General features: G+C 42.6%; 1 protein-coding gene across 2 annotated transcripts in view; it reads right to left on the reverse strand.

Annotated features, from left to right (window-relative positions):
- LOC139406375 (lactadherin-like) overlaps positions 1 to 15,507 on the reverse strand; it is a 37,663-nt gene continuing 22,156 nt past the window's right edge. Inside the window, exons 4-10 of one of the 2 annotated variants that reach the window (XM_071148910.1) lie at positions 13,485 to 13,598; positions 12,651 to 12,832; positions 8,205 to 8,360; positions 7,578 to 7,722; positions 5,641 to 5,825; positions 4,027 to 4,182; positions 1 to 3,684 (exon numbers count right to left, since the gene is read on the reverse strand). In XM_071148910.1, coding sequence (XP_071005011.1) covers positions 3,541 to 3,684; positions 4,027 to 4,182; positions 5,641 to 5,825; positions 7,578 to 7,722; positions 8,205 to 8,360; positions 12,651 to 12,832; positions 13,485 to 13,598 — 1,082 coding nt within the window. In that variant the 3' untranslated portion in view covers positions 1 to 3,540. Of the gene's footprint in view, positions 3,685 to 4,026; positions 4,183 to 5,640; positions 5,844 to 7,577; positions 7,723 to 8,204; positions 8,361 to 12,650; positions 12,833 to 13,484; positions 13,599 to 15,507 lie in introns of both variants that reach the window. The other variant, XM_071148909.1, reaches the window with a different exon arrangement.

The following is a 15,507-nucleotide window of genomic DNA, read 5'->3' on the forward strand; positions in this document are numbered from 1 at the left end:
TGCATTTAAGTCCTTTATTATCTATGTCTTGAGAGTTACAAAAGGCCAAACACAAGGGAATTCTCTTAACAGAAACATGAACAAAATGAATCAGATCCAGTCAGACTACTTACTGTAAGATGTAAAAGTATGTGTAACTAATATTGCATAAAAACACAATTGTATATTTTTTCATGACTCATAAAACCAGGACATTGTGGAATGAAAGAACCGGAAATAACTAGTCTGATGAACAATCTTTTTTTTTTTTAAGTGTACAGAAAAAAAACAATATAAATCAAAACTTCTCTGTTGGAACTGAGAAATCATAGACAATACAATGCATGCAGACATCAGATAACTGTTTTGAAACAGTCTGCAAAAGATCAGAAATATTTGGACAGTGTTTGACACCAGCATCCATCCATTGCCTTAACTTCGTCGTTGTCTGCGTGTACATCTATCACCCACATGTGTCCAGCTGTTCGTGTTTGATTCAGATTCATTCATATCAAAACTAATAACTTATTGCACGAGCCCATAATTCAAGAGGGATCTTTACAATGTTAGCTATGACCTAGGAGCAATATGGAGATAGCCGGTCATGTGATGCGTTCAGTGCAACTGTATAAATCTTTTTTTAATTAAATTTTTTCATTTTCTATCTTATCAGTGTGGACACAGCCTTCAAATTCTACGCATAATTTTGGCCCTCTTGTGAGAAATGGATGGCATTTGATTAGTCTGCTGCAAAACATTCCATCTTCTAGGAACAATTTATAACAACAAGTATTTACACTAGGAAGGATAACCAGCTCAGAAATAAAAACTGATGGAAATGTGGTTTTGGCTGCTATTGCCAGTCAGAAATCTACAGAGAAATCTAAATTGCCTCCTGATAACTTATGGAAGCCATATATACCGTTCTCCTATGCAGTGAAACGTCAGATGCCTAGTATTACAAATCTTTGTTTTCCAACACTCAATCTACATGTATGGTCAATATGTATACTGTATTTCCTCAATGTACAAAACTTTGGGTTTCACAATTTTCCACATATTTAACTCAGCAAAGAATAATCAAACTGACTCTGAAAGTGCCTTAAAAAAATATATATAATACACAAAAAAACCAATATATATATATTTAAAAAAAAATGAAAACATGGCTGAGTGATATTGAGTTGAGCTGTGTAGTATCATGGAGTGTTATAACATCAGTAGCACATACAAAATGAATAGATCTACCTTGTCCCAGATCAGTTGTGCTGTCTTGACAACTCTTATGTTTGTGTTAAGCAAGACAGCACAAACAGATCTGGGATCAGGCTAGAATGGATCTGCCTAGACCTGAGAAAGACATTTTGGCAGCATCGTCAACGTGCTAACTCGATATTTTCTACATTATAATATTTGTCAATTAGTAATAAATGCATTACATTGAGTTGTGATAAAACCATTCTTATAGGACAGAGTACATCGAGTTATAATACACCACGTACTTTAGTTATAACACATGTTATAACACCACATACTGTAAGGTAGTATTTCTGCACATTTAGTTTCTCTTTGGCAAAAAAAATAATCAACTAAAATAGAATTCAACTACTTTGGGATTTTGGAATGTCACAAGATTACATAATAAGAGTCTCTATGCTTTCTAAATGTTAAGCCTGCTACTACGCTGAACAAAAATAGAAAAAGGCAACGTGTAAAGTGTTGGTCCCATGTATCATGAACTGAAATAACAGATCCCAAAAATGATCCATATACTTAAACATTTTGAGCACAAATGTCTTCACATCCCCATTAATGATACTCCATCCACCTAACAGGTGTGGCATATCAAGAAGCTGATTAAACAGCATGATCCTTACACATGTGGACCTTCTGCTGGGGACAATAAAAGGCCACTAAAATATGCAGTTGTGTCACACAACACAATGCCACGGATGTCTCAAGTTCTGAGGGAGCGTGCAATTGGCAAGCTGAATGCCCACCAGAGGTGTTGCCAGATAATTTAAAATGTTAATTTATCTACCATAAGCCGCCTCCAACATCGTTTTATAGAGTTTGCCAGTACATCCAAACGGCCTCACAACTGCAGACCATGTGTATGGCTTCGTGTGGGCGAGTGGTTTGCTGATGTCAACGTTGTGAGTATGGCTTCGTGTGGGCGAGTGGTTTGCTGATGTCAACGTTGTGAGTATGGCGTCGTATGGGCGAGTGGTTTGCTGATGTCAACGTTGTGAGTATGGCGTCGTATGGGCGAGTGGTTTGCTGATGTCAACGTTGTGAGTATGGCGTCGTGTGGGCGAGTGGTTTGCTGATGTCAACGTTGTGAGTACGGCGTCGTATGGGCGAGTGGTTTGCTGATGTCAACGTTGTGAGTATGGCGTCGTATGGGCGAGTGGTTTGCTGATGTCAACGTTGTGAGTATGGCGTCATGTGGACGAGTGGTTTTCTGATGTCAACATTGTGAACAGAGTGCCACATGGTGGTGGGGTTATGGTATGGGCAGGCATAAGCTACCGACAACGAACACAATTGCATTTTATCGATGCCAATTTGAATGCACAAAAAAATACCGTGACGAGATCCTGAGGCCCATTAGGAGGCCCATTTTTTGTTTAAGCAATCTGTGACCAACAGATACCATATCTGTACTGCCAATCATATGAAATCCATAGGGTTAGGGCAATTGATTGATTTCCTCATTAAAATTATATTTCTGCATATATTTCTGCATTTATATTTCTGTTCAGTACACTTAAATGAAAACATAAATTTTTGTAAAAATGCAAATAATAATTAATAATAATGCATTTATGACTAGTTAACTAAGACCATACACATAGCAACAAAGCAAAATACATTTGGTATACATTTCTTTTAAAAACGAAATTCGTATAAAGTCTATGGTCACACGAGGAGTCTTCATTAAGCAAACACAAACAAAGTTGTTCAAAACATCTACCAAAGCACTGCAGAGTCACAGCTTGGAAGCTAACAATACACACGAGTGTGTTCAATAACAATATTACTCACTTCAGGACGGTCAGGTGAAAACCCTCTATTGGGAAAAAACATCTCAGCTAAATGAGCTACTATTGTACATCATCACTGGGTTTCAGGTTCAGCCCGTATACAGTAGCAGTGCTGATCTAGGATCAGTTTTGCCTTTCGAGAGAAAAAAAAAAAAATCATAATAATAATGAATAAGATCAACACTCCTACTCTGAAACTCTGAACACAACAGAGGCCTTGATCTAGGAAGGACAGTTTCAGAGTCCATGCAGTTCCGGCTGACACAGCAGTAGTCTGTGTGCTCGAGGTACAAGTTGACCTTAAGCACAGATCTAGGATCAGATTACCCCTACCCAATTCTAGCAGTAACCATTAGGTGGTTTTGTACCTCCTCAGTCAGGGTAGGGTTGTGGTGGCGTGGTGTTTTGCTGCCCTCTACAGATCTGAGCAAGGCAGTGCAGGTGTGGCTCAGGAGGTTTTGGAAAGAAAGGAAGAGGGGGGGGGGGGGGGGGGAAAGAGGAGACTTGGGCGGGGCTACTCGTCACAGCCCAGCAGCTCCATTCGCAAGGTGATGCGCCCGTGCCAAGCCCACGGCAGGATGCGGACGAATCGGGCGTAGAACGGAGGCTCGAACAGGTTCTTCTTGTGGACATTGTTGTCGCTGTTGCCAGGGAAGATCTGGAGGTTGGAGAGTCGAATCACACGCACAGAGACAGATGGGAGTTAGTTAATTAGCTACTTAGTTAGTTAGCTAGCTACTGAACACCCATCACAGAATCTATAGAACATCATGAAATCTATGACATATGTTGAAGTGTCTGTATCTCATGGCAACTGTTTATTGTGTGAAAATAAAAAAGGAGTAAATTATAACTGGGGGAAGAAAAAAGAAAAGAAAAATAAACTCTTAATTTAATAGCCAAGAAGTACTTTGCTTGGTCCATATTCCTACACAGCCACACATTGGGTAAATTCATGTTGGGCTCACTTCTTTGTATATCAAGACGCAAAAAAACAGACCTTGTCTGTGCTGGTGACATCGTCCTTGACTATGCTCCAGAATTGCCCATCGTCACTGTAGGACACCTTGAAGGCAGAGACAAACTGGACCGCGCCAAAGTCTTTGGCCCCCTGGGTGATGATACCTGTGATTTTCTTAGGAGACTCCAGGTCTACCTGTTACAGAAGGAGAACGCGTCAGAACAAGCAGGACTCCAGGTCCACCTGTTACAGAAGGAGAACGCGTCAGAACAAGCAGGACTCCAGGTCCACCTGTTACAGAAGGAGAACAAGCAGGACTTGAGGTCTACCTGTTACAGAAGGAGAACAAGCAGGACTCGAGGTCTACCTGTTACAGAAGGAGAACAAGCAGGACTCCAGGTCTACCTGTTACAGAAGGAGAACAAGCAGGACTCCAGGTCTACCTGTTACAGAAGGAGAACAAGCAGGACTCCAGGTCTACCTGTTACAGAAGGAGAACAAGCAGGACTCCAGGTCTACCTGTTACAGAAGGAGAACAAGCAGGACTCCAGGTCTACCTGTTACAGAAGGAGAACAAGCAGGACTCCAGGTCTACCTGTTACAGAAGGAGAACAAGCAGGACTCCAGGTCTACCTGTTACAGAAGGAGAACAAGCAGGACTCCAGGTCTACCTGTTACAGAAGGAGAACAAGCAGGACTCCAGGTCTACCTGTTACAGAAGGAGAACAAGCAGGACTCCAGGTCTACCTGTTACAGAAGGAGAACAAGCAGGACTCCAGGTCTACCTGTTACAGAAGGAGAACAAGCAGGACTCCAGGTCTACCTGTTACAGAAGGAGAACAAGCAGGACTCCAGGTCTACCTGTTACAGAAGGAGAACAAGCAGGACTCCAGGTCTACCTGTTACAGAAGGAGAACAAGCAGGACTCCAGGTCTACCAGTTACAGAAGGAGAACAAGCAGGACTCCAGGTCTACCTGTTACGGAAGGAGAACAAGCAGGACTCCAGGTCTACCAGTTACAGAAGGAGAACAAGCAGGACTCCAGGTCTACCAGTTACAGAAACAGGGTTTCTCGAGTGGCAAGGCTGCTGATTTCGAACTACACATCCCCGTGGCAGCAGCGGTGACTTGTCTGTATCCCCCACTACATCTCCCCACCACAAAAATTAAGCATCTTGGGCTAACCTAAATAAATCAAGTTCAAAACTAATTGTCAGTAATTTGTTGGTAAACAGTGAGAGAGAATCTTTGCGAAGGGCTGAGTTAGATAAATCAAATTCAAAAATCATCAGTAATTTGTTGGTAAAGTAAACAGGGAAAGTTCTGGAAGATTCTCTCTCACCAACACAAATCACCCTCAACTATAGCCCCCCAAAAATAGAAATATATGTTTTATTGTCACACACCAGATAGGTGCAGTGAAATGTGTTGTTTTACAGGGTCACACACAGTAGTATGACACCTCTGGAGTAAATAGGGGTTAAGTGCCTTGCTCAAGGGGCTCAACGACAGATGTTTCACATTGTTGGCTCGGGTAATCGAACCAGCAAACTTTTGGTTACTGGCCCAATGCTATAACCTCCAGGATATCTGCTGCCCACTAAGTGACCCCCACACCACTTCCCAAAATCCCCTCTGAACCCCTGCAGTTACCTGCAGCCACTCAGTGCGTTCGGTGGTGTCCGCCGTCCAGGCGTTGGTCTTGCCCTGCTTGTCCAGCCGAGCGTAGTGTGGTTGCCAGGTGAACGCCTCAATGCCCCAGGTGCGGTAGACGCTGGAGGCCGAGATCTGGCGGTCGGCGATCAGGCGCGACTTCATGCCCAGGGGCTCGGAGCAACCTGCCGTGTTTGAATACACTGTGACGTGAGACCACAAGCAGCGGGAGGGAAAGAGAGAGAGAGAAGTATGATAGACAAGAGACGGACAGGAGAGGCCCAAGCCAGCCAGCCGGTGAACAGCACACTGAAAGCACATGGATGACGACAGCCAGTAACGACCAGAGGTGGACGGAGTAGTGAGAACACATAGCCGTACTGTACAGACATACAGACATAAGGAATACAGAGTTCGCCCAACTTATCTTCCACGCTGGCTCTCTGATGATAGAATGTAATTGTTGTTGGGAGCTTTTTGGCGGTCATTTCAAATGCTACATTTTCAAACCGAGCTGGCCGAACTTTGTACAGCCCATGTTATGACTTTGAAGGGTTTCCTGAACTCGGTCCTGGTTTTTGTCCTAGAAATACACAGCTGACTCAAATAATCAAAGCTTGATGACAAGTTGGTAATTTGATTTCGCTGTGTAGTGCTGATTTCACTGTGTAGTGCTGGGGGGGGGGAAGGAAATGTGAACCCCTTGGAATTCCCAGGACAGAGTTTGGAAAATGCTGGAGTAGAGAGAGACAGAGAGATGGACAACATATGGCAGCCAACTAGTGGAGCATGTAGGTTAGTTGGACTGAGACACTGAGTCGTACATCCACAGCAGTATCAGTACCATGTAGGTTAGTTGGACTGAGACACTGAGTCGTACATCTACAGCAGTATCAGTACCATGTAGGTTAGTTGGACTGAGACACTGAGTCGTACATCCACAGCAGTATCAGTACCATGTAGGTTAGTTGGACTGAGACGCAGTGAGTCGTACACTTCACTTCGTTAGTGTGTTACAGGATGTTGTTTGAAGCGTGCATGTGTGGTGAGTGTAGTACGAGGTACACGTGGAATCATCATAACCAATAAACTGCATGGCATGCTTTGACAGAGTCAAAGATGGACATTTCTGACCACTTTTAAAACAGACACATTTTTCCCCCCAGTAAATTAAACCAAGCCAGATAACCCATGGCATCAGGATACACCCAAGCCAGATAACCCATGGCATCAGGATACACCCAAGCCAGATAACCCATGGCATCAGGATACACCCAAGCCAGATAACCCATGGCATCAGGATACACCCAAGCCAGATAACCCATGGCATCAGGATACACCCAAGCCAGATAACCCATGGCATCAGGATACACCCAAGCCAGATAACCCATGGCATCAGGATACACCCAAGCCAGATAACCCATGGCATCATGATAAATGCTGCAGAGGACATAAAGGCAGTCCAAAATCTCGCTAGCTCTACTAGCGTGGATACAAGGTTGTGATGATCAATATGACTTGGTTACAATCCCCCCCAAAAAGATGTATTTACACGATAGATGTCGTTGCCAATGTTTCCCCCGCAAAAATGTCCATATGTTGTTGATAAATCACTTTTTCAACCAGACAGGACTGATGCAAAGTGGGCAGTATGTGTGAGTATCTGGATAGGTACTGAGTCAGACTGGATCTGATGCAAAGTGGGCAGTATGTATGAGTATCTGGATAGGTACTGAGTCAGACTGACTTCCCACAGTATCATTTCAGTCAGACCTCAACCAAAAACCTTCTGGTAAAAACGCAAAACCCTCTGTACCATAGAACCATCCGGCACACTGAAACCAAACCCCATTCTGTTTGAGTTTGTTAACATTGTTATCGGAGTGTCCGCATGCGTCTGAGTAGGTGTGCGAGCGCACACGCGTCTGTGTGTTTACCATTGAGCTCACAGCCCACCAGCTCAAAGCGCAGGGTGCAGGCCTTGCGACAGACCACGGGGATGATGCGGAAGTACTGGCTGATAATTGGAGGGTCAAACAGGTTGGTCTTGGTGCCGTCGTTGTCCACGTTCCCCACAAACACCTGGAGAAGTAGAAGAAATGAAGAATATTATACTTGATCTCAAGTGACTTCATGCATGCATTAATTTTTCATACGGGTGGCCCCGACGTGACACTGTAGAAGGCAGAGTTCACCAACCCAAACAAATCTATGCCTTTTTCCATATCCAGGGAAATGGCACCCAATTCCCTGAATAGAATGTATAAACCATTCCCCTTAAACTCAACCCTGGATGTCGAAGCCAGTTCCACTACATAGTTTCACTGTTTCCCCTCTAATCAGGGACTGACTTAGACCTGGGACACCAGGTGGGTGCAATTAATAATCAGGTAGAACAGAAACCCAGCAGGCTCCGGACCTCGTAGGGTCAGAGTTCAAGACCCCTGCCCTAGACCCTAAATAGAACACTCAATACATGCACTATATGTAGAAGATGGTGCAAATGCAGAAATCTGCCATAGTGTGTGTGTGTGTACTCAGAGGATGAGAGTGTTTTCACTCACAGTGTCCTTTGTCTGTCTGTCCAGGCGGTACATAGTGTAGGTCCTTCCGTCCAGACTGGACGCCACCTTAAAGGCCTTGATGAACTCTGCTGACCCCATGCGGCTGGCGCCCTGCGTCACGATGCCCGTGAAACGCATCTTCCTCTGCATGTTAATCTGCACAAAGGACAAACACACACATGGTTTACTGTCAGATCTATCACTATATACTAGTCAACATGGTTTACTGTCAGATCCATCACTATATACTAGTCAACATGGTTTACTGTCAGATCTATCACTATATACTAGTCAACATGGTTTACTGTCAGATCCATCACTATATACTAGTCAACATGGTTTACTGTCAGATCCATCACTATATACTAGTCAACATGGTTTACTGTCAGATCCATCACTATATACTAGTCAACATGGTTTACTGTCAGATCTATCACTATATACTAGTCAACATGGTTTACTGTCAGATCTATCACTATATACTAGTCAACATGGTTTACTGTCAGATCCATCACTATATACTAGTCAACATGGTTTACTGTCAGATCTATCACTATATACTAGTCAACATGGTTTACTGTCAGATCCATCACTATATACTAGTCAACATGGTTTACTGTCAGATCTATCACTATATACTAGTCAACATGGTTTACTGTCAGATCCATCACTATATACTAGTCAACATGGTTTACTGTCAGATCCATCACTATATACACTAGTCAACATGGTTTACTGTCAGATCCATCACTATATACACTAGTCAACATGGTTTACTGTCAGATCCATCACTATATACTAGTCAACATGGTTAACTGTCAGATCCATCACTATATACTAGTCAACATGGTTAACTGTCAGATCCATCACTATATACACTAGTCAACATGGTTTACTGTCAGATCCATCACTATATACTAGTCAACATGGTTAACTGTCAGATCCATCACTATATACACTAGTCAACATGGTTTACTGTCAGATCCATCACTATATACTAGTCAACATGGTTAACTGTCAGATCCATCACTATATACTAGTCAACATGGTTAACTGTCAGATCCATCACTATATACTAGTCAACATGGTTTACTGTCAGATCACTATATACACTAGTCAACATGGTTTACTGTCAGATCCATCACTATATACTAGTCAACATGGTTAACTGTCAGATCCATCACTATATACTAGTCAACATGGTTAACTGTCAGATCACTATATACACTAGTCAACATGGTTTACTGTCAGATCCATCACTATATACTAGTCAACATGGTTTACTGTCAGATCACTATATACACTAGTCAACATGGTTAACTGTCAGATCTATCACGATATACTAGTCAACATGGTTAACTGTCAGATCACTATATACACTAGTCAACATGGTTTACTGTCAGATCACTATATACACTAGTCAACATGGTTAACTGTCAGATCTATCACGATATACTAGTCAACATGGTTAACTGTCAGATCACTATATACACTAGTCAACATGGTTTACTGTCAGATCACTATATACTAGTCATCATTATATACTAGTCAACATGGTTAACTGTCAGATCACTATATACACTAGTCAACATGGTTTACTGTCAGATCACTATATACTAGTCATCATTATATACTAGTCAACATGGTTAACTGTCAGAGCCATCACTATATACTAGTCAACACTATATACTAGTCAACATGGTTAACTATCAGATCCATCACTATATACTAGTCAACATGGTTAACTGTCAGATCCATCACTATATACTAGTCAACACTATATACTAGTCAACATGGTTTACTGTCAGATCACTATATACACTAGTCATCATTATATACTAGTCAACATGGTTAACTGTCAGATCCATCACTATATACTAGTCAACACTATATACTAGTCAACATGGTTAACTATCAGATCCATCACTATATACTAGTCAACACTATATACTAGTCAACATGGTTTACTGTCAGATCACTATATACACTAGTCAACATGGTTTACTGTCAGATCACTATATACACTAGTCAACATGGTTAACTGTCAGATCTATCACTATATACTAGTCAACATGGTTTACTGTCAGATCACTATATACAGTTGAAGTTGGAAGTTTACAAACACTTAGGTTGGAGTCATAAAAACTCGTTTTTCAATCATTCCACAAATTTCTTGTTAACAAACTATAGTTTTCGCGCATGACACAAGTCGTTTTTCCAACAATTCTTTACAGATTATTTCACTGTATCACAATTCCAGTGGGTCAGACGTTTACATACACTAAGTTGACTGTGCCTTTAAACAGCTTGGAAAATTCCAGAAAATGATGTCATGGCTTTAGAAGCTTCTGATAACGTATGTCAATTGGAGGTATTGACTCCAAGGTCAAGGCCTACCTTCAAACCCAGTGCCTCTTTGCTTGGAAAAATCAAAAGAAATCAGCCAAGACCTCAAAAATTATTGTAGACCTCCACAAGTCTGGTTCATCCTTGGGAGGAATTTCCAAACACCTGAAGGTACCACGTTCATCTGTACAAACAATAGTACACAAGTATAAACACCATGGGACCACACAGCCATCATACCGCCCAGGAAGGAGACGCATTGTCTACTAGAGATGAATGTACTTTTGTGCGAAAAGTGCAAATCAATCCCAGAACAGCAGCAAAGGACCTTGTGAAGATGCTGGAGGAAACAGGTACAAAAATATCTATATCCACAGTAAAACATGTCCTATATCGACATAACCTGAAAGGCCGCTCAGTAAGGAAGAAGCAACTGCTCCAAAAACGCCATGAAAAAGCCAGACTGCGGTTTGCAACTGCACATGGGGACAAAGATCATACTTTTTGGAGAAATGTCCTCTGGTCTGATGAAACAAAAATGGAACTGTTTGGCCATAATGACCATCGTTATGTTTGGAGGAAAAAAGGGGGAGGCTTGCAAGCCGACGAACAGCATCCCAACCGTGAAGCATGGGGGTGGCAGCATCATGTTGTGGGGGTGCTTTGCTGCAGGAAGGACTTGTGCACGTCACAAAATAGATGGCATCATGAGGGAGGAAAATTGTTTGGATATACTGAAGCAACATCGCAAGACATCAGTCAGGAAGTTAAAGCTTGGTCGCAAATGGGTCTTCCAAATGGACAATGACCCCAGGCATACTTCCAAAGTTGTGGCAAAATGGCTTAAGGACAAAGTCAAGGCATTGGAGTGGCCACCACAAAGCCCTGACCTCAATCCTATAGAAAATTTGTGGGCAGAACTGAAAAAGCGTGTGCGAGCAAGGAGGCCTACAAACCTGACTCAGTTACACCAGCTATGTCAGGAGGAATGGGCCAAAATTCACCCAAATTATTGTGGGAAGATTGTGAAAGGCTAGCCGAAACGTTTCAACCAAGTTGAACAATTTTAAGGCAATGCTACCAAATACTAATTGAGTGTATGTAAACTTCTGTCCCACTGGGAATGTGATGAAAGAAATAAAAGCTGAAATAAATTATTCTCTCTGCTATTATTCTGACATTTCACATTCTTCAAATAAAAGTGGTGATCCTAACTGATCTAAGACAGGGAATTTTTACTAGGATTAAATGTCAGGAATGATGAAAAACTGAGTTTAAATGTATTTGACTGTACTAGTCAACATGGTTTACAGTCAGATGTGCTACCATATACTAGTCAACATTAACGAAGATAATGTTTCAAATGACTGATCCTAGAGAGTCATGAAACTTTCACTGCACACAGAGGGGAATGACATCATTCAAGCTATGTAAAAAGGGCAAGAAATGTGACAAGGTCAACCACATTCATCAATGCAATGAGTCTCAGAAAAAAAACACCTTTTACATTTGTCAGAATTAAAAAGTCTTATCTGCACTGATATGGAAACAAACAGACCGGTGGAAGTTATTCCCTTGTAGGGATCTAGTCTAGCAGGTTAAGGGAGAGATACCCTGCTCAACTAGATCAGTAGATAAGGGAGAGATACCCCGCTAGACTAGATCAGTAGATAAGGGAGAGATATCTACTGATCAAGTCTAGCAGGGTAAGAGATACTTTACTATGGAGATACCCTGTTAGACTAGATCAGTAGATAAGGGAGAGATACTCTGCTAGACTAGAACAGTAGATAAGGGAGAGATACTCTGCTAGACTAGAACAGTAGATAAGGGAGAGATACTTTACTATGGCGATATCCTGCTAGACTAGAACAGTAGATAAGAGATACTTTACTATGGAGATATCCTGCTAGACTAGATCAGGATCATGTTCATTAGGAACTGCACCAGATTATTATCACAATTTGCAAAGCAGAGAAAAAGCCTCTCTCATTATACAACACCAGGTAGTCTCTTGGCTTCAGTCAGTTTTCTGTTTTTATGCTTAAAGAACACGAGCCAGACAGAGGTATTGGAACCTGACTGTTGTACCGTACTGACCTCAATCCAGGGGTTCCTGTCATAGGAGGCTGAGGTCCAGGCGTTAACCAGGCCCTTGTTGTTGAGGCGTGCCAGCTCAGACCCCCAGCGCTGCAGGCCCAGGAATCCGTAGTGCACCGACGAGGCCGAGATCTGAGACTCAGCAATGCCTCCGCCCTCCATTCCCAACAGAGAGATACAACCTGAGTGACGGACAGACACAGACACAGACAGATGCACTCAGATGCAATAGAAAGAGAAACTAAAAAAAGGTAACATATACTTAAGATAGTCTGGTTTATTATTTCATACAGTATGGACACATACACGCCCCACAAAATCTGGCAGACTGCTTCCAGCCCATGTGTAGTCCACTGACTGAACTACAGTAGCTCCTACCGCTGTCCCACACAGCCATAATTCAGGCTGACGGACAAAAATATTGACCATCTATCTAAAACATCCCAACTCTTTTCCTTAAGAACATCAATTTAACTTAAAATTAAAAATAAAATAAAAACCTTAGGCCAGCTTTGGACAGACCCCCAAATTACATTAACTACCTTACATTAATGTATTTCTTAATCACATTCAGGCTAATGCATTTTATTGCACTTAGAAATAACATGGCAGATTGCAGCTAATAGAGAACCAGTATGTGTGTGTGTGTGTGTGTGTGTGTGTGTGTGTGTGTGTGTGTGTGTGTGTGAGAGAGAATGTGCCACCGTGCTTCTACACCTGCATTGCTTGCTGTTTGGGGTTTTAGGCTGGGTTTCTGTACAGCACTTTGAGATATCAGCTGATGTACGAAGGGCTATATAAATACATTTGATTTGATTTGAGAATGGTACTCACGCAGTTGGCAGTGCTTGCCCACGTAGGGGGACGGACAGCGACAGTTGAAGTCTCCATTCAGGTCCCTACAGGAGCCACCGTTTTGGCACGGCTGGTTGGCACAGTCATTCACATCTGGAGAGAGACATCATGATCACTATCAGGCACTGGCATTCCATATGTACAATCAACAGAACAGAATAAAGTATGAGTAAGATTATAAGGACAGAATAAGTACTCCAATTCCAACATACGCTTTTCCTGAATCTAAAATATATATTTTTTTTTAGTTATTTAACCTTCATTTAACTAGGCAGTCAGTTGAGAACACATTCTTATTTACAATGACGGCTTACCAAACCCTAACGATGCTGGGACAATTGTGCGCCGCCCTATGGGACTCCCAATCATGGCCGGTTTTGATACAGCCTGGAATCGAACCAGGGTCTGTAGTGACGTTTTGAGCACTGAGATGCAGTCGTTAGATGGAGAGAAATAATCTGTTCTAAACCTGATAAATGTATTAATAAAAGCAAAGACCTATCTGAACAACAGCCGAATTGGCTCAGATGAGCAGTTGTGTGGTCCAAATCTCTGCAACTCCCTGAAATACCCCTAGATGGCACGCTTTCCAACAGCATACAACCGGAAGTGTATGTTTTAGAGAGGGCGCTTGGCAACCGGCTGCACCCTAGGAGGACAGCGTGTATTCAGAAAAATGGAATGAGAACACACACTTTTTAATCTCTCGCCCGAAAGATTTGATTAAACTTCCTTTGAACACAGCTCTAGATTGACAGTGTGTGTGTGTCCCCGAAATAGTAGCATATTCCCCATGGGCTCTGGTCAAAAGTAGTGCACTACATAGCACCCTATTCCCCATGGGCTCTGGTCAAAAGTAGTGCACTACATAGGGAGCCATTTCAGACAACGTTTACCATATCTGTGTAGAATATGACCCAAATCTCACTAGTAGCCATCAGTGAAGAGTGTGATTCTGTGCCAGGCAGGCACCCACGAGTGAGTGAGGCACACACACAGGGTCACACACAGCCTCAATTTTGCCAGACCCCAGGAAGTGTAGCTGCTGCCATAATGGGGATCCATAATAAATACACACTGTTACTCATAACCAGTGGTGAAAAAAGTTGCCATACCGGAGTAAAAGTATAGATATCTTAGTAGAAAATGACTCAAGTAAAAGTGAAAGTCACCCAGTAAAATACTACTTGAGTAAACTTCGAAAAGTGTCTGGTTTAATACGTATTTAAGTACAGTGGTGGGAAAAGTACACAATTGTCATGCTTGGTTTGCTTATAACCCCCCCAAAAAAAGAAACATCCTCACTCTCAACTTAACACATGTAAATATTTGTATGAACATATGATTCAGCAACTGAGACATAAACTGAACAAGTTCCACAGACATGTGACTCACAGAAATTGAATAATGTGTCCATGAACAAAATGGGGGGGGGGTCAAAATCAAAGGTAACAGTCAGTATCTGATGTGGCCACCAGCTGCATTAAGTTCTGCAGTGCATATCCTCCTCATGGACTGCACCAGATTTTTTGGTTCTTGCTGTGAGATGTTACCCCAATCTTCTACCAAAGCACCTGCAATTTCCTGGACATTTCTGGGGGGGGTGGAATGGCCCTAGCCTTCACCCTCCAATCCAACAGGTCCCAAACATGCGCAATGGGATTGAGATCCAGGCTCGTCGCTGGCCATGGCAGAACACTGACATTCCTGTCTTGCAGGAAATCACGCACAGAACGAGCAGTATGGCTGGTGGCATTGTCATGCAGGAGGGTCATGTCAGGATGAGCCTGCAGGAAGGGTACCACATGAGGGAGGAGGATGTCTTCCCTGTAACACACAGCATTGAGATTGCCTGCAATGACAACCAGCTCAGTCCGAGGATGCTGTGACACGCCGCCCCAGACCATGACAGACCCTCCATCTCCAAATCGATCCCGCTCCGGAGTACAGGCCTCGGTGTAACAGTCATTCCTTCGACAATAAACGTGAACCTCTGGTGAGA

Source organism: Oncorhynchus clarkii, chromosome 4 (assembly GCF_045791955.1).
Source record: "Oncorhynchus clarkii lewisi isolate Uvic-CL-2024 chromosome 4, UVic_Ocla_1.0, whole genome shotgun sequence".
NCBI classification, from domain to species: Eukaryota; Metazoa; Chordata; class Actinopteri; order Salmoniformes; family Salmonidae; genus Oncorhynchus; species Oncorhynchus clarkii.